Consider the following 24,206-nt stretch of genomic DNA (forward strand, 5'->3'; position numbering starts at 1 on the left):
TCCATATCATAATTCATAACATAAATTCAGAGTATTAATTCAAAACATATTCTCATTATCAGAGTAAAACATCCCAGGCTGTCTAATTAATGGTGTGTGCCATGCGATCATCCCGAGCTCTTCCCTCCGCTACCGGAAGTACCAAAAACCAAAACCGAAAACCATAATCACGAAGCTTAGTGAGTTCCCCAACCTACCACATACCCTGTAAAAACACATATATCACATACTGGGCCACGGCCCCTACCTCGAGCCTTGTCCGCTACAACAACCCCGCCGCTCCAGGCCCCACCTGGCTTCGAGCCTCGCTCGGACACATATCTGTTTCTTTTAGGCCCCGCCTGTCTCTGGGCCCCGCCCGCTAACCACATAATACAAAATAGCATATAACACATAAATGAACATACCATGTTGTATTCTTATCCTAAGGCCTTGCCTGCCTTGGGCCTCACCCCTATCCTGTTACTAGTGAGTCATGGAACCCCGTCCAAGCTCCTACTGTAAGTGAGATACGACCTCCCTGCCCACACTCATTCCATATCTATCTCGGGCCTCGCCCCTGCTCTGCTACTAATGAGATATGGAACACCCTCCATACTTTGTTATTGGTGAGATACGGGACCTCGCCCACACGCACCTCTCTACCAGGCACATACATGCATCACACAAACAACAAGTATACTCTATCATGCAAACCACTCCTTGGGCACCCACCCGACATTGGACCTTGGTCGTGAATATTATGGATGAGCAACAGAAGCGGGTACCTGCTTTTGGAACCAGAACCGCCTCGGAACTGCCGGTTCTGGAACTACCTTAGGCGGTTCCGGTTCTGGTTCCTAAATTCTAGGAACCACCTTAAGCGGTTCCGGTTCCAATTCTCATTTTTACAAAACTGATACCCGCTGGATACTCGTCGGTTCCGGTTCGAATACCGGGTACCCGAAACCGGCGGTTAACTAGAACCGGTACCGACGAGTACCCGCCTTTTTCTAATATATATATATATATATATATATATATATATATATATATATATATATATATATAATTTTTATATTTTGGTGATTATGTATTAAAAAAATAGGGAAAAATACTTATATTTACCTTAGTCGTTTTTAGGGTTTTTGGGATCCTTTCTGACAAAATAACGATGACACCCTAGACTCTCTTCTTCTCATCACTCTCCCCTCTCAAACCAGTCATCTTCGTCGCTCACATTATCGTTTAACCAGAAATACCACATCGATCTCTTTTCAATCGTCATCCGCACAAGTTTTGCTTTGATTCGATTGTTCAAGGTTTTCTATTAATGTATCTTCTTTCCGAATTGTAGCGGGTTTATGCTTTATATCCCCCTGCACCCCTAATTTTGCTTCCTGATTGAGTCACCTGAGGACTATTTTTTCATTATTCTCTCCATTTCCGAATTGTAGCAGGTTTATCTAAGCTCGATTTTCAAATTCAAGAAACCCTAACTTCATCAGATTTGCCAGTATGTGCGTGTGATTTGATCTCCAAGTGTGTGCGTGGCGATTTTTGCAGGTGTATCATTTTCCAGATCTGGTGGTGTTGGTATATGATTGAATTACTACCACCATTTTTTTAGCTGATTAGAAGATTATGATATAATAACAAAACCAATGAATAATGAAAGAGGAAGATAAGTAGAATCTATAAGGCAAGAAGCATGAAGAAGAAGAATAATAAGAGAGAGAGAGAGATAGAGAGTGAGTGAGTGTGTGTGTGTGTGTGAGAGAGAGAGAGAGAGAGAAAGAAAGAAAGAAAGAAAGAGAGACAGAGAGAAGGAGAGATTATATATACCAATTCTAAACCCACCAGGTTCATATATACCGGTCCGGTTTTTGATCATACAAAATCCAGTTAACCGGTTTTCGGGGTCCAGGTCTACTCGGGCTGGGTTTGGACTCACTTTCATCCTACATGACTCATAAGTAAGAGGTGTATATAAAAATAAAAGCATGAAAATCTGAAGAAAAAAAATTACATCGAGACGTAGACAAACTTGAATTTATATCGAAATGTACATAAAATAACCAAGTAAGGTTTTTTTTAATCAACGAACGGAATTACTGAATTTACGATGAAACATTAATCACCTCGAATTTATGTTTGACACATACATAAAATTAAACAATTTTTTTTTTCCTTTTAAGTTAACGAATTTTACAAAGTTCAAAACCAATTGTCTTAAAATGACATTTTAAAAGGTTAGAGGTAGTAATTATAGGAAAAACATATTATATATCTTACTCGGGCTTAACTCAAAAGTTTAAAAATGAAAAGATGAAAGTAACGTTTTAGAAAGTTAAAAATTAAAGAGATAAAAATGACATTCTACAGAGTGTAAAGATGAAAGCGATGTTTTAAAAAATTTAAAGCTGAAGGATTAAAAATAAATTTATACAAAGTAAAAGGTTGCAAAATCTTATTTCAAAAACTTAAGGGCGGCAAATGCCCATGGACAACTCCGCCGACAATTCCATTTAGTAGATTAGCCCTGTCAAAAATACCCGTTACCCGAATTTTTCATCCGATTTTTTCAGGTATCAGGTAAATTGGGTATCGGGTTAATTTTTTCGGGTAGGTGGGTAACCCGGATTTTTTTCGAGTCAGGTAAAGGGTAAGTTGTTTGGGTTTCGGGTATACCCGATTACCCGAAATATATATAACATATAATGTTCCTTTATGACTTTATCTGTCCCTCCCAATTCCCAAATCCCAATTTCTCTCGTTGAGGTTCGTTCTATTTTCCACATGTCAAAAAACTCTCGTATCTCGTCCGCTCTTCGTTGGTATTCGTCACAAATGGATGACTATATTGAAGTAGAAGATGAGACGATTGAAGTTGACAACCCAACCAATGATCAAGTTCCACAAGAAAAAGAGAAAAAAAAAATAAAGAATTCAACCCAAGATCGAAAGTTTGGAAAAAATAATTGATATCTCAAATATTATTGAGTAAAAAATTCTCAATGTTCAAAGTTTAGCACGATATGCTTATTTCATTACATTTTTTTTAGGTGTCATTAAAAAATTTTAAGAAAAAATTAAAAATCGGGTAATACCCGAATTACCCTTACCCGATCCAGGTAACGGGTAAATTTTGTTATATGAAAAACCTGAATTATCGACCAGAATTACCCAAAATCCAAAAATTTATCCGATCACACCCCTATTTAAGGATATAGTAAGGGGATGTTTGTGATTGATTTTTAGCTTAAAAAGTTTTTTTCAACAAAATGACTTTGATTTATAGTATTTTTCAAAAGTAAGTTTTAAAATATGTTAGAATTACCTTTTGAAGAAACAAATGCCAAAAAAACCAAAAGTCATTAAAAGTAATTTATAATTTTTAAAACCATAACTTGTTATTTTTACCAAAAAATTATTTTTATAATTAATAAACAACTTTTAAAATTTTTAGAATACAAAAAATCATTTTAAAAATTATCCCAAACACTCACGTAGGTAATCGGGCCCAAATTACTTTAAACTTTTCCATTTCTTCTGGGTTGGGTTAGGTCATCGTGAAGAGTGAATATCAATCATAAGCTTAAATACAGAGAAATCTCTCCTTGAAAACAGACTGGACTAGTTACTAGTGTGTGTGTGTTTTTTTATTTGGTTACACAATGAAGAAGAAGAAAATCAAAGATTCATCCCGATCATCCAATAAAAGTGATTTGGAAAATTCGGATTTCAACACGGCAGTCATGAGAATCGCCGTCGCACAGATGTGTCAGTCCGTCGGATATCAAGGCGCTCAAATCTCAGCACTCAAAACCCTAACGGACGTTGCCGTCAGGTACATTCGATCACTGGCGAAGTACTCTACTACCTCCGCTGGATCCACCGGCCGGACGCAGTGCAACCTATTCGACATCGTCCGTGCATTGGAAGATCTTCATTCCGACATTGGATTCCATGGAAACTCAGATCCTAAAAGAAGATTATATATACTCAGCGATTCATCGATTCTCCGTGACACGATGAAGTTTGTCTATCGGAGTTACGAAATCCCTTTTGCAAAACCGTTGCCTCGTCGAAGCCCTACACTTCCATCAAATTCACCATGTTTTCCCAATCAGAATACCAAATGGAATCACGTTCCGAGATGGTTACCGGATTTCCCTAAAATCAGTGACGCGGGAGAACTGCCGATCGTTACTGCATCAAATGAAGGTGAAACCGCATGGGAGAAGAATATGCAATCTACCGAATCAGATAAGGAAATCAGCAAGTTGCCAGAGAAAAGGAAAAAGATAAGTTTTAAGATTGGCGGTGGTAAGAATGAAACTGACATGACGTTTGGGGTTGATTTGAAGAGTGGGATTTGTAATTGGGGGAGGAGAATTTCGTGCCAAATCTATGATGTTGACAGGTTTTCAGATGCTAGTAGCAGTAGCAAGATGAAATTAGAAGAATCTTCTTCAAGAACAAAGATGATTATGATGCATTGATGTTGAAGCACAATTGCTGAGATCATGTAAAAGGGATTGTTATATAGTTACTAGGGATAAATTTGATTGGTTAGCAAGTTTTGATCTGTGCCGCTTTTGTTTGTGTAAGTTGTAAATACACTGTACTTGGGATGCAAAGTACAGCCCCGCTATCTCTATCTTCGAGTTTGATGATTTGAGCCTAATCTGTTTTCTGGTGTTGATTTTGGAATCAAACAGGAGGTTGAAAAAAATCCATTGTACTTCTATCTCCATTTGCAATGATGTTTGAAGATTTCAGTTATTTGATTTTTCCAAAATTCAACTGGGGTTTCCTCGAATGGCCATTTTCATTATGCATCTGGTATTATTGGAAAAGATTATGAGTTATTTTTTTCATTGTTCATTATTCAAATTGTTTGGTTTTTTTGGCTTTAGGGGCTGTTAGGTTAAACTCGAATCTATCTTCTTCATCATTACACTCATCTCGTGCAAAGTGGATTACTCCATTTGATTCCAAATCTATGAACTCTGTTGAATGATTTGGGCACACAGGCCCTGTATATGGAAATTTGAACATGGAATATAATATATTTGACCCAATTTGCATCTCTATCTTTACTTGAGCATCCATTTTATGTAACCTATGTCCATTACATTCAATCAATGAGACAAAACGGACACCATTTTCTCATTCCTATGTAATAAACCATTCCATTCCTTTTCCTATACATCATACCAAACACTTTTTTGGCAGGAATCTTGGAGCTACCCATTGAAGCCATCTGGCATTTTTATCTGGTGCTTAACTCAAAATCCTGATTCTTATAAACAATGGGTGGGTTTTGAATATATATATATATATATATATATATATATATATATATATATATATATATATATATATATATATATATATATATATATATATAGGAGAAGGCTTACTTTATGAGGATAATTTAGAAGCAAAGTGTTGTGATTCTAAAAAGGATGGCTAAGAAGTGGAAGGAGAAGGACCTATCTGTAAAACAATCTTCTCTTCACAGTTCACACTATTAAGTGAAACTATCAGAAGTTTCAAGAACATGGTATTACATCTCCTCCCATTTCTCATTTCTTACTACTTTGGTCCCTCCATCTCAAAAATAGTTTAAATTTGGCCCGTCTGTCTTAACTCTTAAATATTGTTTGACCATGGTCAAATTATCTTAACTCTTAAATATTGTTTGACCATGGTCAAATTAAGCCCCTCGACCTATTTCAGGCTGAAGAGTCCATAAGTTCGTCAAAAGACCATTTTACCCTATAAATTTGAGTTTTACGGATATATCCCTATGACTTGTCAAAAACGATCGTTTTACTCTCGAGTTTTGGTTGGATAAAGTATTATTGTTTGTGTGTATTTGTCTGTTTAACTCGAGTCCCCACAATGACTAGTTTACCCTGTATGTTAAATGGTTGAAATAATGATTTTAATTTTACCTTGGAAGGTTGATTGGAAAAATAGTATTTTTAAAGTATGTTGCTGCAGAAAGTTACAGAAAATGCATTATATTTAGGGGCATTGCTAATTATTTTGTTGCAGATAAAATCTCAAGTTGGGATAATTGACAGTATGATCCATTTTGTTTCTTAGTTGGTATCTTGTGGGATATAATACAAATGCGTGTTAAGAATCTTGAGGTTTTTTTTTCTTTATTGATTCTTGAAGAATACAAGATTGTTGATGTTTGAGTTTAACTGGTTGATGAAAGATTGCCTTTCAGATTCTTCATTTTTGTTAGCTTTTCATATCATTTTATATTCATTATGAATCGGGTAAATTTGCAAATCTTAAAAACATTATTAAAGAATTTCTTAAATACTATATTAGGCGTTAGGATGTAATGTTGTGTTATTATTTCCTTTAATTATTCATGCATTGTAGTGCTATAAAATCAAGAGAACCACATCACTTTATTATTTTGACATTGCGTCGTTTATTATATACATCCACGTAATGAATTCCATTTATGACTGCCTTTTGTTTTTGAACCTATTGACCAGAACGACAATGATGATTTGGAGCCCTTGTGTGATAATGTGAGTTTGAGTGGGAACAAGATATGGCGAGAAATTATGTCGATGAACATGATAAGAATTTATTTGTGTAGCATGCCATGTAGACCGATAAGAACATGTTATAACATGTTCCAATGGCTAAATCGATAAATTTGCAAAACTTTATAGTTAGCACGATCTGAACTTCCAAAATTAGATGGCGACAACCCAATATTTTCATGACAAGTTTTATTAATTAATGAATAATATAATTTCAAATTTCAGCACAATATTTAACAAAAAGTATTTACACTTCAGGCCCTTCCCGATACCTCTCAAGAAAAATCTAGAATTGGATCTTAAATGGTTGGGTTAATGTGTGCTTATCCATGCGGTTGTGCACTCTTCTAATATGAATATATTTTTCGCTTTGGTGGGTCTCCCTCCACTACTTCCAATAATCATAAAACCTTTATAATCTAGAAGCAATATGAATTTACCTTAAAGCCAACACTCTTCTAATATGAATATATTTTTCATGCTTTGGTGGGTCTCCCTCCACTATTTCCAATAATCATAAAACCTTTATAATCTAGAAGCAATATGAATTTACCTTAAAGACTTTAAAAGTTAGAAACAATATGAATTTATCTTAAAATATGGGTTAGCAAGAGTATCAAAATTTCCAATCTAAATCACTACCGACCATACATTGTTTATGTTAATATGAGACAATACTCGGTATTCTAAAATCATGAAATTCGAGATTCGATATTGTCGGTATCGGTGCTAGTACCGAAAATCGGTCCCATTCCCGGTATCTGTACCTGTAATGTTAGTTCGGTTCGGTGTTTGGTATCAACTTTCCACTCAATTTGGTATTCGGAACATGTTCCCCGACTCGGTACCTGTTTCCTCTCATGCTCATCCCCGTCCTATGTACGCATCACAAGACAAATTTTCTAAGTTTCTACGGTTCAAACCACAACAAGAGCAAGTAAAGCTTTGATTCCAAACTAGCTTGATGACACCTCATTCCTCATCAACATCGAATGAACCTTGATTGCTCCATAAAAACACCAAATGTGTGGGTTACTTCTTGAAACTTCTTTATTCTTTGTTGTTGGGAGGAATTCAATAATAGATGAGGCTGACCTCATAAGATAATAAAAAATTGAGAAATTAAATATCCTCCTACTTTTTGTTTTTACATATCATTTTATCCAATGAAATTGTGATATGTGTAACATTTAATGTTCATTTAATCAGATTTAATCATATTTTAGGATACTAATATAACACATGACATCATTTAAATGGGTAAGAGGATTGGTAGGATCAAAAGGTAAGAGAATATTTAATTTCTCCAAAAAATTATTATATATCCAAATAACATAATAGTCTGCACATTGAAAGATAAGTTGACCGAGAAAAATCGTCTAAATAGAAACTGCAATGATCTTTGTAGTATCGTCTTCAGAAAACCATAAGCATCGATTCATGATCATCGTAAAACAAAGTTATTGAAAACTATGCATACAACCGTTAGAACAAGGAACGAAAAGATACTTTGATTTTTTAAGTTGATATGGTCCAATTTTGATATATAATAAAAAATATAATTTTATGTCTTTTAAATTTGACATATCATTTTTTCGGATTCAACATTAAATATCACTTCGATATTACTATTCATTTTAGGTCATGAGAATGTATTACAAACATATTCACTGATATTATCACCAACATAATGCAATTGTGGTTCATGAAAAGATTGTTTTTGTTTGAAAAAAAAAATCCGATGGGTTTTTTTAGTTATTATTTACCCTATGATTATCAAAGACAAACTTACCAAATCATAAGAAAATTATTATTAGTTATTATTTCCATGTGGGCCTTAATTTAGTCATGGGATATTGGGATGCATTAGTGATAATAATAGTGTGATTAAAATTTTCAAAGAGTTTTCATGGGTTATTATTAGTTAACCATAAGTTAAATTGTTTGGTGTGTTGTATTATACTATATGATTTTAAAAATATGATATAGAATTAAGGTAACTGATACTTGATGACACGGTAGATAACAATATTTTCTTCTTGTTGTTGAAAATATTTTAGGAATTGTTTTCCAACTATACATCTGTGAATAATGATATCTATAATCAATCTACTTTGTTACTTTCCTTTTTAATCCTCCAACTTTCGCTACATAAATAATCGTTCTCCATCTTCCAAAGTGTAAGTCTCAAGCCTCACGAGAAATCATCGCGCTCTGTCCAAGTAAACTTGGGAATATTACATAAATCAGAACCAATATGTCGCCAGCCTCCACCGAATTCATCCGTCGTTTACCGAAAATCATCGCCCGCTGTTCCCTTCTAAAAGCACTTCCGACCACCACATGTGCCATCTGCACGGACGATTTCATCTGCCAAGATAAGCTTGTCCGGCTACCAAACTGCCACCACCTCTTCCACCGTAAGTGTATCCTCCCATGGTTCTCAATAAAAAACACCTGCCCCCTCTGCCGCCATGTCTTCCCGGTGCAACAACCGAATCGTAATTATATGCAATTAAGAACCCGGCAGCAGTCAAGCGACACTCATGTCTTCTATCTGAATTTTCATCTCCGCCCACTGCCGCCTTCGAACTCCGACGACTCTCCGTCGCCGATGGGCCTATTGGGGGATATGCTTGTTGCAGAAGGTTATCCGGAGCTGGCTACCCGAGCCTGCGGACCGTTTTGGGTTTCTGTCGATAGGATTCAACCATCTGCCGCCGGCCAGTGATTAGTTTTCCATCATTAACATTCCTGCAATTACTTGAGGTTTTTTTCTTTATTCAGTATTGAAGAATACAAGATTGTTGATGTTTAACAGTTTGAGTTTAAGGAAGTTAGTTTCCTTCAAATTTGTCGCACGTTAATGTAAATTGTCTTTATAATAGTTTTTTTTTTTAATTATTATTTAAGCTTCGTTATGAATTGGCTTAATTTTTAAATTTTTCAAAAAGAATATCATAACTATATTAGAGTTTATTTTAAGTTCATCCACAGTATCCACAACTAATTACTAAAATAAAATAATTGGTGTCGTATCATCATTGCCATTAAAATTATAACACTTTATTACATATCAATTTAAAAAAAAAAAATTTAATTCAAAAATACAATAAAACCATATAATTTTTTTAACTATTTTTTCATTCAATAAAAGAAAACATTACATCAATTTAAAAAACTACATTACTTAAAAAAAGCTAGCATAAAAAAGAAAACAAACAAACATAAAAATTCAAAACATAAAAAAAAAAAAAAAAAAAAAAAAACTAATATTCTTTCATGTTTTGTTGGTATAAATGTTCCACAACATCTTCTCAAAGATTGAAACATGTATCATTGATATGAATTTCAATAACTCGTAGTAAAAATTCAATCGTACCAGATACAAACTCCTCAATTGGGATAACTACATCGTCTGGATCATACATGCAGATCGTTCTACCTTCATTTTCAATAAACATATTTTGCATTATAATACATGCATTTACCATTTTTTTAAAAAAAATTATTCTTATCCCAAAGTTATGTAGCGTATTTCATTACATGTCATATCTGCTTGAGGACTTAAAATACCCTTTCAATAACCTTCCTAGTTGATTCACGGTTTTTTTTTGTGAACAATTTTGTCTTTTCACTTCACTGAACCGAGTATGCTTTCATGAATGTAAAATAATCAGGGTATATCTCATCATAAAGGTAGTAACCATGTTTGTACGAATGTCCGTTCACCATGAACGACATATCAGATGCTTTGCTGGTCCAAATATCGTTGAAAATAGGGGTCTGGCAAAGAACATTAATATTGTTGTTAGATCCCGCAACTCCAAAGAACGAATGTCATATCCACAAATCCTGAGATGCAATAACTTCTAGTATTATACTTGGCTCACCTATATCACCTTGAGTAAATTGATAGCACCACACATTTGGACATTTTTCCCAAGCGACATGCATATAATCAAAGCTACTAATCATTCTCGAAAATCCATGTCTTTCTTCATAAGCCAAATATAATCTTTAAATATCAATTGCAATAGGTTTACACAAATATTCTTTGTGAAAAGCTCCTACACACATGCGCAAAACCAATCTACATAATCAGTTGCGGTCCTTTCGGATACTTTCAAACACTCGTCGGATGCATTAAAGACTATATCATATCCCAAATATCTAAGCGTAGCCACACATTTTTGTATGCTACTAAAACTCATTTTTCATCTAGCATCGAGTTTTTGTTTAAAATAATCGTAACAGGCCTCTCAAGCATTACTAGTACGTAAAAACACAACCTTATTTAAACGGAAATGATGCCTAAATAAGTTATCGGTATAAAGACACTTATCATACGAACTTTCTTTATCGTGTATGTGTTGCACAACATAGACGAACGTCGAGATGAATTCCTCGTCGTCGTTAGAATCGAAATTCTTAAAGAAATCCATAAATATGTTTTTCTAAGAGACTATATTGTTCGAATGTAAAAATATTTATGTAAATGTGGTGTTTATATAGGTAAGGTTTATATATTTTTTTAAACAAAATTAATAAATTCAATTTTTTGACCGTTGAACGGCTAAAAGAGAAGAAATGAGTTTGATTGGTCGTGATCGATCGTCGAAGGCAACATGGAAGACCACGAAAACGCTCAACCACAAATGACATGGGTGGTGTGCACGGACAACGCTTGTGGTCACATAGACCACGGGCCCCTTCATCGTTGGTATTCCGGTAGGTCTAACGTAATATTGAGTCTTGATTATAACTTTGTATTTACTCTATATTTTATCAATCTTTAAAATAAAATTATGACATATTCCATGATGTGTTTAAAACTAATTTACTTTGTATGTAACTTAATTTTTGGGATGAAACAATTACAAAGTACAGTATGCAGACTTCGGCTTTAATTAATCTAATCTACCAGCTTTTTTTAAGAAAGGAGAATTTCATATATACCCTTCTTAAACATCAAAATATCATATTTACCCAACTTAATTTCTAAATATCATATTTACCCTTTATAAAATTACTAAATATCATATTTATCATTCATAAAATTTCACAATATCATATCTGTCCTTTTTAAACATCATAATATCATATATACCCGTCTTAAATATCAAAATATCATATATGCACTTTTTAAACATCAAAATATCAATAGTAATATCTAAAATATCATTCATCTACAACATTATCAACAAAAAAAAACTAAACAATCAAAATATACATTCCATAGAGAGGGTTGAAGATGAATAATTTTATTTGTCAAGAGGATGACATTCCAACAATTTAGAAGTTCACATTCCATTATTATAGAACTAAGGATAATATCGTTAAATTTTTTAATTATTATAGTAATTTTAAGTTATAAAAAATGATTATAAAATATTAAAAACATCATAAAAAAGGATTTGGGCAAACATAACGATATTATTTTGAAGGTTTATGAAGAATAAATATGATATTAAGAAATTAAGAAGGGTAAATATGATATTTTAAGGTTTAAAAAGGGCATATATGAAATTCTCCCTTTTAAGAATTAAGCGAAATATTAAGGTTTTTTAGAATTAAACATGAATTTCGCAGGTATTTTATGCGAAACGACTATATGGCAAAATGAACCTAGTCTACCCCTTACTGATCACCTATATGTAATGGTTTTTTTTTCATTCATTTTTACTTCATATTTTTTTTGGTAAAATATCTCAATCTACCATTTTTTTAACAACATAAAGCTCGTTTTTTTTACTATGAAAATGGTTTTTGAAAAATCATTACACAAAAGCTTTAGAAAAAGTTTTTTCCGACATTGTTATTTTTGCCTTTTGTCCTTGTTAAAATCAGTTTCACATCCAATCTATAATATAAAATACAAAACTCTGATCATATACCAAGCTTCACAGATCCTCATTCAATGTTTCAAAGAAAGAATTCAGAACTCTCGCTAGTTATATACAAACCCATGCATCATCATTTCTAAATTTTGTTGGGTGAGTAATCGTCTTTTAGTTTACACAACTCAAACACATATTGTTAAAGAGCTTGAAGCAATGCTTCTAATTATCATCCATTTGGACTCAACCTAAACCACAGGTTCATGAATCATGATCAGTGGTTTAGTTACCTTGAACAATTGCAGAGAATAGCATCTTGTTAATATCCTCAGAACCTTCATGTCCCTCATCTCCTGCAATACTTCTAACATATATCAGGGAAGATTGCAATTTCACATGACAATCACCAAAAAAAAAACTTTTATCAGTTAAAACCAGTAGCTCTTGTTTTGGATTGGAAGGAGCAAGATATGAATTTAACTTCATTACCTGTTCTAGATCTCACTTGTACTGCCCATTCATCAATAACCTGTTTATCACATTAAGTATATATAATAAGGGTAAATAAAAGGTTCAATGCAAGAAATAGCAACGTACTTTCATTGATTTGTTTACAATAGCATCCTACTTCCATTTTTCCTATTAGGTAGTTTTTTCAAAGTACAATGTCCTAATACTCCATGGGAGAACACACTTCAAGATCCTCAAAAGAATATAAATGAGAGAAATGTAGCAAGGTATGAATATAGAGCATAAGCCCCAATGACCAAACCACACATAAGCATAACAGGTTTGGAAGATTTTAGGTGGACTTTTAAGTATTTTCATTGAAAAACATAATTTTTACTAGTAACTTTTGGTTTCGAGAATTTAGGGGAAAAAAATAAGAACTAAATCCACCAAAAATTTTACCATCACTATGTTGCAGCCAGTCATGGGATATCTTTCTTGCCATCATAAATATAGGTTGTTCACTGGCAAATGGTGTAGAATCTAGAAGCACCATTTGGAAAACTCACAACCATGGAAACTTAATACAGATAACAATCTACTTATTTCCCTCTTTGTTTTTAGGGAAAATGTCATAAAATAACTATGCACTCTTCAATTTGCAACAGAGGAGTAAACTGGATAGTTAAAAATTTCACAACTATTTTACAGTTTGTTCATAACTGAAATGTATCTATGCCTTGAAATAAAGAAAATTTAGAAATCAAATCACCTGATTAAAATTTGTAAACGAAGGATCATCAGAATCACTAGTGACAGGGATGCCCATGGAAGATTGCAACCTCTGCAATGATGCTCTGTTCCCAACGATAGTTGTCCTTGCTTTATCAATTAAATCCTACATCACAATCAACAGAAATGATATATCTCATGATCTGATCTAAATAAACCAGAAACTCAGCTAGATTTGTTTTTCAGCTAACCTGCTTGGCTGAGAGTAACTCACGGCATTGCTCTTTTAGAGATGGCAATTCTTCTTGGATCTTCTTGATCCTAGACACAAGCTTCATGGGATTTGCCTACAATAATTGAAATTTTGATTGACATAATTAAACAATCAAACCGTTTAAAAACAAAAAATTAACAAGATCCTTCAAAAGAAAAAAAGAGGGGTACGTTATCAGGATATGTTTCTCGAAACTCTTTCTCTAGGCGATTATGGACTATAATGAGGTCGTTGTTGGCCTTGGTAAACAGATTCACTAGTCCATCTACTGCCTGGTGGTGATGGTGGAGTTGTTGCCCCATTTCCAACTTGTATCTGATATCAGGAAAATGGAAAATTAGTGAAGTTAACCACAAACGTATCAAAATTACCAAACTTATGAAAGTTGTATACTGCCAATACGAATGGAAATAGGGTTGAATTCCAGTTGCTCAATGATATGCCATACTACGAATGAAAAGGTGGCCGGCCACATGTAAATGAGTGATGAAACACCCACTTCAACCTTCAATGTGAAAGGGGGGTGTGAACGATTCCTACTATCGATAATTAATTGCAAAAGAAATCGATACAGAACAGACAAATTCGATGCTTGAAGAACTCCAACGACATCCGAATCCGTTAAAAACATACAGAAAAACCAGGAAATAAAACCTTGAAAGATCCAAGGGTTTTCTCCCAATTTCTGCCACGCGATCAGAATAATAATAATAAAATATACTAATCAAGGAGGTGTGATAGTACGATACCTGTATGGTGGACGAAGGACGGCGGCAAGAGCGAGAGGGGCAGCGACTGCGACTGGATCACCCCTAGTGTGTCTCTGTGTGACTGTGTGTGTGCTCTCAAATGGGAGCGGGAGGATGCGATGCCGCCAAGGGTTTTGAAAGTTCCGAAAATGATTGGAACTTATAATATTTACAAATGTTTTCCTTGTACTATTCGTCAGTTTGCATCTTTCACCCACAAAGAATTCTGAGCTCCTTTTCTACTTCCAAAAAGAAAAAAGACAGCTAGCAGAGAAATTTGGAAGATAAAAGGTATAATACGTAAAAGCCCTCAACTTAAACAGAAATGTATGGATTTACTTTTTCATGGATTTTAGATTCAATGAAACCAAATGTTTACAACTTTTTTTCAATTTTACCCGTTTTGCATATTATCCGTTAAACAAAATATTTATGTCACAAGGCTTTAATAAACCAGAAAACCAAACTTAATAACTTTTATAATCTAGAAAAAATGGTAAAATCGTACATTTCCGTCAAACGTTCAAAATTGTAAAATTGAGATAAAAAAGTTGCAAACATTTGATTTTAATGAACCTAAAATCCATTAAAAAAAATGAATCCATATATATCTATCAAACTTAAATCGATTAATTTAAACAAAATTGATTATAAACATTTATTTAAACAACTTTATGAAAACTTCACTTCATAAGCCATGTTAAGACAAGTTTTCATTGGTTAGATTTGTCTTCCAAAATTAGTCTTCATTTTCATTCTTTTGAGTCTTCATACTAATTCATACATAGCCAAAAACATCATGTTGATCTATTAAGCCTTTTACAGTAATCGTACATACAACCTAAAACAGGCAACAGTGATAGAAAACAATTTGGATAGTGAGAACCATTTGTTGATATTGAAATTGGGATCATAAATGTAGCACACTTTTGTCAATCAACCAACAATCAATTTTACTCCGACCCTTTCATGAAGCTATCGCTATTAATCTTTGTACAACAACATTACAAGTATAATTGAACAAATTTTCTCATTTCTACAGTCTCCGATGAGTTCTAATGAAATTGGTCGTATTCATCGCCACAAGAGTCGAGCATGCGTAAGCTCCCGCCACAGAAACCGCCGTTGCCAACAACAGAGCAGCCTTCCACTGCCGCCCAGACACGAAAATCGCAAAAGTCACCGCCACAGCAGCCACCACCGACAGCCCATTCTTCCACGCGTCAAAAGCCTTCACCACACTCCGACACTCTTTACAATGAACAACATGCCGAAAATACCTATTCGCAAGATTCGGTGCATGTTTTGTTCCAATTCCGCCCTTCGCCGGAGACGAAGCGGCAATACTCGCCACAAGCCCCGCCGGAGCATGCTCCACCACCGCCGCCACTTCCGGCATCGAAATCGTACTGTGACCGAAATGATACGGCATCCCGTGCCCAGCTTTATCCATCCATTTTCTATACTCCGCCACCCATGTATCCGAGGATCTTAAATTAATATAAAGTTCCTTCGTCGGTTTTTTCTCTCTCATCAAAATCTCGTTTTGAGACGATAAAAATCCCATATCTTGTTCAAATACTTTACCCGCGTTTTGATGGAAATACCATTCGGGGAAAAGATTTGCTAATGGCGATCTTTTCGTGCTTCCGAATCTAACAATAAGCATCGATTTTCCTTGCCCCGTGGGCCGACATAAGAAAAGCCCGGAGAAATAATTTGTCACGCCATCTTTATCGATAATTTCCCGGTTATTTTGTAGATTACACGGGGCCTCGAATTTTAGAAAGTTTGGGGTGGAATTGTCCGCTTCGCGGCCCCACCAACCGGCGAACCCGCGGTCGGTTCGTTCGGTTACTTTGAAACGAAGCGGTTGGGCGTCTTCGCGTTTAGCGCTCCAATCGGTTCGATCGTGTGAAATGGGGACATGGGCAGGGTCCATTAGGTTTTCTAGAAGAATGGAGTGATCGTATGGAAGCTCGTGAGTGGTTGAGAAATCACGGAATCCGGGTCGAGCGAAGTTTTCGAACCATGGGATTTTGGTGGGATTTGGTGGGGTTTTGTGTGACATCCATATCCACACGACACCTTGGGAGTCTTTTACCTCGTATGTCTTGGTGCATGCTGACCGAGGGATTTTTGCATCTGCGGGAAGCTGTATGCATGTAACATGTGATTGCGGATTAATGACGGTTTGTTGCACTTCAATTTTTATTTTTTTTATTTAGATATCATACTCTGAAAAAACTACCAATTATAACAGTCTATACCTAAATTAAATTAAAAAAAATCAAAAACAAAAACTACCTGAGGGATTTTGACACACTTTCCATCACCTTCAAACTGCCACCCATGGTACAGACATTCTAGTCTTCCGTCAACTAACTGGCCTTCAGAAAGTTTTGCTAACCTGAAGCAGTAGCACTCATGATCAAACACTAGAGTTACTAAATGCAAGAAGTTAATGTTGCATTAATGGGAAAGTTATTGTGGATTTATCATATGATGAGTTAGTAAACTCCATAACAAAATAAGAATGTTAACCAAAAGGATCTCTGTATTTTGAGAGATCAACAATAGTACAAATGTTGTATAGGTTTGAATCTTGAGGGCCAATAACTACAATGTTGATCTTCGAAATGTATAGAATTGAAATAATAGACTAGTTGTTAAGGTACCACAAAATTATCTACTTAGCTTTAATCGTTATGTGATTATGAGCAACAAGCATCCAAACACACCCTGATTAGCACGCATTTCTAAGAGAAAAGGACTCATAAAACTGACCCCAATTGAGCAAAATTGGATTATATCACAGGAGTACACTAAACCCTACTCATAAATCGCAGTGAATTGCTATAAGCAAATGAGAGCAAATTCAGTTAGAGTAGAGTTTTTTGAATTACCTATGAGGACAGCGATCCTCGTAACACCGAAGCTCGCCTTTACCATCGCGATACAACACAACTTGTTTATCGAAAACTGTCAAACCCAAAGGCGCATCTTCTGGTATGTTCTTAGCTAGATACAGTGGGTACCATTCCTCTGTCCAATCATAATCCACCACATTAACTCTTCCTTTCTCCTCACTAACAAGAACATCTTCGTTGCTTCCACTTCCGATTTCGGGCGCTACCACAGTAGTACACTTCACTGCCCAGTTTCTGGGTTTCCTGGAGGCTATTGATTTTGGGGTCTGCGAGAGGGTGATCAAAGGGGTTTTGTATGTGGAGAGAAACGAAGTTGTGCGGAAGAGAGATGGGTGTTGGAGCAGGAGAGCCATTTGAGCGATGGTTCAGAAATCAGAATGATTTGGGGAAGAAAAGTGGAAGGCATTTTGAGGAGGGAGAGAAGGAAAGGTCTTTCGCTTCTAGTGTTGGATCACCATTTTTGGCCACACGTTATGGAGCGAAGAAATTTATTTTTCCTTTTTCATTTCTATTCATAAATAGAAAAATGACAAAGATAACCGACTAACATTTTTTATTTATATTTGATAGTTTTTCTTAATATAATTATCATGAAACTCATTTAAAAGTTAATAAAAAAAAATAGCATTATACTCTTTAATAATTAAAAGTTATTTGGTTGATAACTTTTCTAACGGAAAACTCGGGAAAATTTTCAAAGTTTTTAGTCAATTTACGGTCAAGTTTCAAATTAATTTTTATTTACGAAAAAATACGGTCTAATCTCAAATTAATTTTTATTTATGAAAAAATACAAAATCCTAAATAATTTATTCGAATCAACCCATTTTCACCGGTATAACTATTTTAGCTGATCACCTTGCTTAGGTGGATGCCATGTTGTTAAATGTTTTGCTTATGTGGCTGAATATGTTGTATTCAAGCACATATTATGCTCATTCAAGACCTAGAACCTCACGTGAAAGAAAAAAATGGTGTTTTCATCTTCTGTGGGAAGTAGGCAATGAAATTGATCAATGAGGAGAGACTTAAGGTCAAAATGCTTATGTGAAGATCTTGCAAATGAACTTCATGGAGTGATAAAAATCTTGGACGAATAGGGTTTGTAGTTTTCATTCTTTCACGATTCCTACAATATTTGTGTTGAAATTGGACTTATTTTGTGTAATACATGACCCTGAAATGTATTGCAAATACTTTGCTTGGGTAGACCCTCCATTACCAAACCAGTAGTACAAAGACATGTTGTTCGATTTTTACCACCATGGAAATGGATTCAACCATGATGGATTTGAAGAGTTTGTGGAAGACAATACAAAAGAGCATGTGGCAGAAGCAGTGTCAGTAACCTGTGGCACAAGGTGTTCCTATGGCCCATTAATATGGCTTAGTTGGTGTTAATTTCATGATTATGTTTTGGGTTTCATTGTTTGCACTTGTATGATATATGACGATGTAATTGTATGTGTTTTTGGGTTTCATATTTTGAAATGAAAACTGACCAATGTAATTTCAGTGACAAGTAGAAGATGTAATGGTAGTTTGAATGTTATCTTTTAAATGAAAATTATGTTTTGCAATGCAGTTTGGAAAAAATGTTATCTTTTGCAAGCATTTGATAATTACTTGACTTGAACTTATCAGGACAAAACTTGACCAAAACAAGGGATATACATATAATTCATCATAACAAGCCATAATTTACTTAGTATGGCTGATATATATTCAAGCAGCCAAAGTTTTTACAAATAATAGTTATGTCAGCCAAGATGTTTACAAAAGAGGCTTTCAATTCACAGTGGACTATATTAACAAAAGGGGCTTCCAATACATATTTTCCAAAAATCCAACATATTAGCATAGCCCTAGCAAAAGAAGGGAATATTCAACACCCTAATCTTGATTTAGTGGCTTGTTTGAAGTCATGTCTCTCCCATACTTGTCCGCCGCCACCTTCACTTGTCCGCCGCCACCTTCTTCAAGTTGTTCTCTGGGGTCCTCTCTAAAGTTATTCTCATTTTCAACACTTGTCTCCCTTTTATCACTTGTGTGTCATCCACGCCCTCTTCCTCATCTTCTTCATCTTCCTCAACTTGCTCATCTTCCTCAACTACATCGATTGCATCAACTTCTTTAGCTTCATCATCTTCCTGACCATGATTTTCAAGAACTGCTTGTGATTCTTGAATATCATTATGGGGAACATTTTGACTCTCCACATATAAATCCTATACATTAAATTATAAAAGACATGTAAAATAAAGTTAAAACATTTGATTGGTTGTGAGTCCACTGTGACTGGTTTGAAGGCTAAAAATTTCTGAAGTTTAGATTCAATTAAACATAAAGTATTGATGATTTGTTGATTAGTGTAGTTTGAACATTTCAAATCATTAATTGTATTTAGTACATGATCCATATCAAAAATCTCAAGCCCATTATTTTCATCTTGATAATCTTCACTCTGATGTTGTTTTTCGGACACAGTTTGAGTCATAATATCATGTCCTTGTTTGTGCATTTATTGAGTCTCAATATCAGGTGTTTGTTGGTGCATTTCTTGAGTCTCAATAACAGGAGTTGGTTGGTGCATAGTTAAACTCTCACCTCTATCACCTTTTGTCCCTCTTCTACCACCTCTTTCCCCTCTTCCTCCACCTCTATTTGTCCCTTTTTTTTAGTGATCTACATCCATTAATCAAATGGGTTAATTCAGGGTCCAACCTTGGCCTACCCATTTTCTTATTTGGCTTATGTTCAGGGGTGACTATGGGATTCTTGCAAGAGACTTTACTATGACCCTTTTGTAGACAATTCTTATGCTAGACATTCCTACCCTTAGATAAGACTTGGGAGAACTTTTCTTCATGCTCAGATACATGCCTCTTTCTTTTAATACATGGCCTTCCTGGCATCCTTCTCACCACAAGTGGAAGGGGTTTGGTATATGGATTTTGCTCTCATATATTACTGCCATTCACAAGTAGAATGTTAGAGTAATAGGTAGCTAAGAATTTATCCTTACTAAACCAATCATTGATAAAGGACACTGGATCCTGTTGTGTGTATAAAATAGCAGCCTAGGCATGTACACATGGTATCCCTGATAACTCCAAGAGTTTACAACTACAATAATTCCCTTTTAAGCATACTCTATAAGATTACAATCCATTTCTCGCTTCAAAAGCATACACACCACTAGGATGTACATTCCAACTCCTACAATAACAAATGAAAACACATTAGTCTAACGATAATGAAAAAGTTCATAAATTATACTGACAACACACCTGAGGTCTTCACCAAACACATCCATATTCTTAATTGATGAAGATCACACTTTAGTTTCCCATTTTTGTGCACTCTCCTTGAGATTGTAGAACCTTTCCATCACATAAAGCCTTATCTATTCAAACATAGTCAACAATGGCTTCTTTCTTGCATCTATTATTATAGCATCAAAGCATTCAGCTATTCCATTTTCAACAACCTCACATGCCAATCCAACTTGATAGCATGCCTTGCACCACAATTCAAGTTACTTTGCCATTACATGCTCATAAGCAGATGCATTGATAGCCTTGATTTTCTCCATATTCAAAAAGGCACGATTCTGAGATTTATGGGAACTTAGCGAGTTAAAAGATAACTCGACGAGTCGAGTCAACTCAGAGCATCGACTTTGACTTTGACCTTGACTTTGACTTTGATCATAGTTGACCCTAAAGGGTTATGAGTATGAAATGGTATCTAAGGGGTTGTTTTAGTTCAAGGAGTGAGTAGAGCCGATTTCAGGGCAGAGACATTTCAACTATCATCCGAAATTGAATGTGAGTTTTCCTCCTGTTTGAATGGGTCAAAGGCACCAATGTCGGTATGTATTTATAACTGTATGTATTCTAGACTAAAGTCTGATGACAGGCAATCCCCGATGTATGTTTATATGTTTTCGGATTACGATATGATGTCGGGTGGTGCCCGAGGAATGTTATTATGCTTGATGTCTTCATGATTCTTGCATGTGTCTGTATTTGTATGTTTCCGGATTACGGTATGATGTCGGGCGATGCCCGATGAATGTTTCTATGCTTTATGGATTACGGTCTGATGTCGGACGGGGCCCGAGGAATGTTTATATGCTTATGTTATGTGATTATTCCATGTGTATTTGTTGATATGTTTATATGTATACCAAGCTTTGCTCAATGCCGAGCGGGGCCCGACGAAGGGGCGGGACCCACGATATGTTTATATTTTATTATGTGTATGATATGTGCTAGTTTAGGGAAACTCACTAAGCTGCATGCTTACAGTTTTCAGTTTTTGTTTCAGATACTTCTGGTAGCAAAGGGAAGAGCTCGGGATGACTGTATTGCACACACCATGATGTTTTAGCATGGGGTGTTTACTCTGATGTTTTGTTATGGATATTCTGTTTTATAAACATGATTGTGATGTTTTGGATACTTGACTTATGTTTTGACGAGAGGTTTTGATAACCATGGTTTATTTAATAATTAAAAATGAAATTTTTGGGACCATATTTTATGTATGTTACATTACACTTCAAAATTGGTTTCCTAATCAACTCTTTCATAAATAGTCTAGCTATCCATTTTGGATACATAAGTTTTGCATTACTAAAAGTCCTAACACACTTATGCTTATCAACAAATTTCTTAATTTGAAATGATCTTTCAGTGCTCGTCCAGGAAGCCCTAACCAGAAAGGGACATCGAACTTTTACTTGCTCATTTGCACACATAACTACACACCTAACAATATCACATTATTGAAACCTAATTTGATAACCCTATTTTATGGAGTAGTTGGTTAAACAAAGTTTAAGTTATTGTGGTGATTCATACCTCTCTCCTAAAATTGACCTCATTTTGTCCCATTTCACCTTTGGATCATGTATACTGTATTGGAAATCAGCACCGTCTTCGTCCTCTTTTTCACTTAACCCTTTTTGCAAAGTACCTTCTTCATCAACTGTCTCATCTTCAGGTTTCAAATCAAGGGGCTCATCTCCATCGCCTTCATCAACTTGAATGTCAAGGATGGAGCAATCTTCTATACATTCTTCACATAGCGTGTTCAAGAACTCGTTTTTGCATCTAGGCATTTGTTTCTTTAGGAATAACTCATCAAGTTCCACGTCTATGATGTCAAAGTCTTCAATGGTATCCATTATCACCACTAAACAAAAATTAACTCAAATTAATCAAGCACATAATGCAAGAAAATGGAAGATTATGTGGATGTGTTTGCAATTTCTTTACTTTGGTGTCGGTAACTTCACTTCCTTCAAATGATTAACTGCATGAACAGAGAGGGTTTTTTTAACGCCTTCTCACTTTGTCTAGGGTTAGAAATGAAGGAGAATGGATGAATAATGAAGATCAAGTTCCAAGTCATACAAACGAGGCCACATAAGCAAAGTGACTGGCTAAAAATAGTTGTACTAGTGAAAATGGGTCGATTCGAACAAATTATCCGGTATTTTTGTCTATTTTTTGTAAACATAAATTAATTTGAGACTAGATCATAAACTAACTCGGAACCTTGAGAATTTTTCGGAGATTTCTCATTTTCTGACAACCATTAAATTTGTAAGGATAATAAGGTTTTACGATTGCACACATTTAATCACTTTTTTTTATAAATATTTAATAAAAACTTATATTAATGTTAAATTTAGCCGACAAATATTCTTTTGTATAAACTTATTTTTTTAGAATTTATACAACTTTTTTACACTTGTTCACTTATGTCCTGTTTATTTATATATATATATATATATATATATATATATATATATATATATATATATATATATATATATATATATATATATATATATATATATAAAAGTAGGTTCCCTTCAAATTTAAAAAAATGGAGATATTAAGATTCAACATCAACCACATGTTTCTCATTTGCTGCTTCAGCGCTCCGACGTACTAACGCGACATGAGAGTTATAATCATAAATGATTATTCAACATTGCCAGTTCCTTTTTCCCCGCCACCTTCCCCACTACCATGACCGCCGCCGCCACCACCACTACACCCACATCTGCCACCAACCGACCTCACTAGTTTCACCTCCGTCATTTATACTACCTCCACATCTGCCACCATAACCTCATCTACAACCACCGTAATCATATATGATTATTCAATCTGTTCAAACAAACATATATGTATAATCATTTATGATTACACATATATGTATAAGCGTGTATAATCATATATGATTATACCTCTTTACCATATAATCATTTATGATTAGGCATACTCCGCTGCTGTCGGTATACTGGAGCGTTAGAATGGAAAATCAAAAATATGTGGCTGAAGTTAAATCTCAAGTGAACCGTCCTCTCTCTCTCTCTCTCTCTCTCTATCTATCTATCTATCTATCTATATATATATATATATATATATATATATATATATATACACACACACACACACACACACACACGCGCGCACGCGTTATTTTTTCCTTTTTTACATTTTTTACAAATCCAATTTATAACTTTTTTTCCTTATTCATTTTAATGCGCGAAACATTGTAGTAATTCATTTTCTACATATTTTTTTTTTACAAAATAATAATAATAATAATAATAATAATAATAATAATAATAATAATAAAAGTAG

General features: G+C 34.7%; 3 protein-coding genes across 4 annotated transcripts; 1 reads left to right on the top strand and 2 right to left on the bottom strand.

The window, feature by feature from the left end:
- The first annotated feature begins 3,537 nt into the window (after positions 1-3,537).
- LOC145034698 (transcription initiation factor TFIID subunit 8-like) lies at positions 3,538-4,788 on the top strand. Its single transcript, XM_078983184.1, has 2 exons — positions 3,538-4,588; positions 4,704-4,788. The coding sequence occupies exon 1, from the start codon at positions 3,657-3,659 to the stop codon at positions 4,482-4,484; it is 828 nt and encodes a 275-aa protein (XP_078839310.1). The 5' UTR covers positions 3,538-3,656; the 3' UTR covers positions 4,485-4,588; positions 4,704-4,788.
- Positions 4,789-12,455: 7,667 nt separating this feature from the next.
- LOC145034700 (spindle/kinetochore-associated protein) lies at positions 12,456-14,842 on the bottom strand. Of its 2 annotated transcripts, none has more exons than XM_078983187.1 (6): positions 14,609-14,842; positions 14,030-14,174; positions 13,837-13,932; positions 13,626-13,751; positions 12,893-12,932; positions 12,456-12,756 (listed from the first exon to the last, which is right to left on the bottom strand). In XM_078983187.1, exons 2-6 carry the CDS (start codon positions 14,159-14,161, stop codon positions 12,686-12,688), a joined length of 465 nt encoding a protein of 154 aa, XP_078839313.1. In that variant the 5' UTR covers positions 14,162-14,174; positions 14,609-14,842; the 3' UTR covers positions 12,456-12,685. The 2 variants fall into 2 exon arrangements, with proteins under 2 accessions (XP_078839313.1, XP_078839312.1); XM_078983186.1 differs by lacking the exon at positions 14,609-14,842 and adding an exon at positions 14,253-14,387.
- Positions 14,843-15,484: 642 nt separating this feature from the next.
- TIC55-II (translocon at the inner envelope membrane of chloroplasts 55-II) lies at positions 15,485-18,006 on the bottom strand. Its single transcript, XM_078983185.1, has 3 exons — positions 17,515-18,006; positions 16,916-17,018; positions 15,485-16,763 (listed from the first exon to the last, which is right to left on the bottom strand). The coding sequence occupies exons 1-3, from the start codon at positions 17,889-17,891 to the stop codon at positions 15,645-15,647; spliced, it is 1,599 nt and encodes a 532-aa protein (XP_078839311.1). The 5' UTR covers positions 17,892-18,006; the 3' UTR covers positions 15,485-15,644.
- Positions 18,007-24,206: the final 6,200 nt, after the last annotated feature.

This window comes from Lactuca saligna, chromosome 3, assembly GCF_052625555.1.
Source record: "Lactuca saligna cultivar CGN05327 chromosome 3, ASM5262555v1, whole genome shotgun sequence".
NCBI lineage: Eukaryota > Viridiplantae > Streptophyta > Magnoliopsida > Asterales > Asteraceae > Lactuca > Lactuca saligna.

Coding starts and splice junctions, on each gene's coding strand:
- LOC145034698 (XM_078983184.1), top strand. CDS start 3,657: ATGAAGAAGAAGAAAATCAAAGATTCATCCCGATCATCCAATAAAAGT.
- LOC145034700 (XM_078983187.1), bottom strand. CDS start 14,161: ATGGGGCAACAACTCCACCATCACCACCAGGCAGTAGATGGACTAGTG. Junction 13,752..13,836: donor AGTTACTCTCAGCCAAGCAG/GTTAGCTGAAAA, acceptor ATTGTGATGTAG/GATTTAATTGATAAAGCAAG. Junction 12,933..13,625: donor CGTTTACAAATTTTAATCAG/GTGATTTGATTT, acceptor TGTGATAAACAG/GTTATTGATGAATGGGCAGT.
- TIC55-II (XM_078983185.1), bottom strand. CDS start 17,891: ATGGCTCTCCTGCTCCAACACCCATCTCTCTTCCGCACAACTTCGTTT. Junction 17,019..17,514: donor GAGGATCGCTGTCCTCATAG/GTAATTCAAAAA, acceptor CTACTGCTTCAG/GTTAGCAAAACTTTCTGAAG. Junction 16,764..16,915: donor AGTGTGTCAAAATCCCTCAG/GTAGTTTTTGTT, acceptor ACATGCATACAG/CTTCCCGCAGATGCAAAAAT.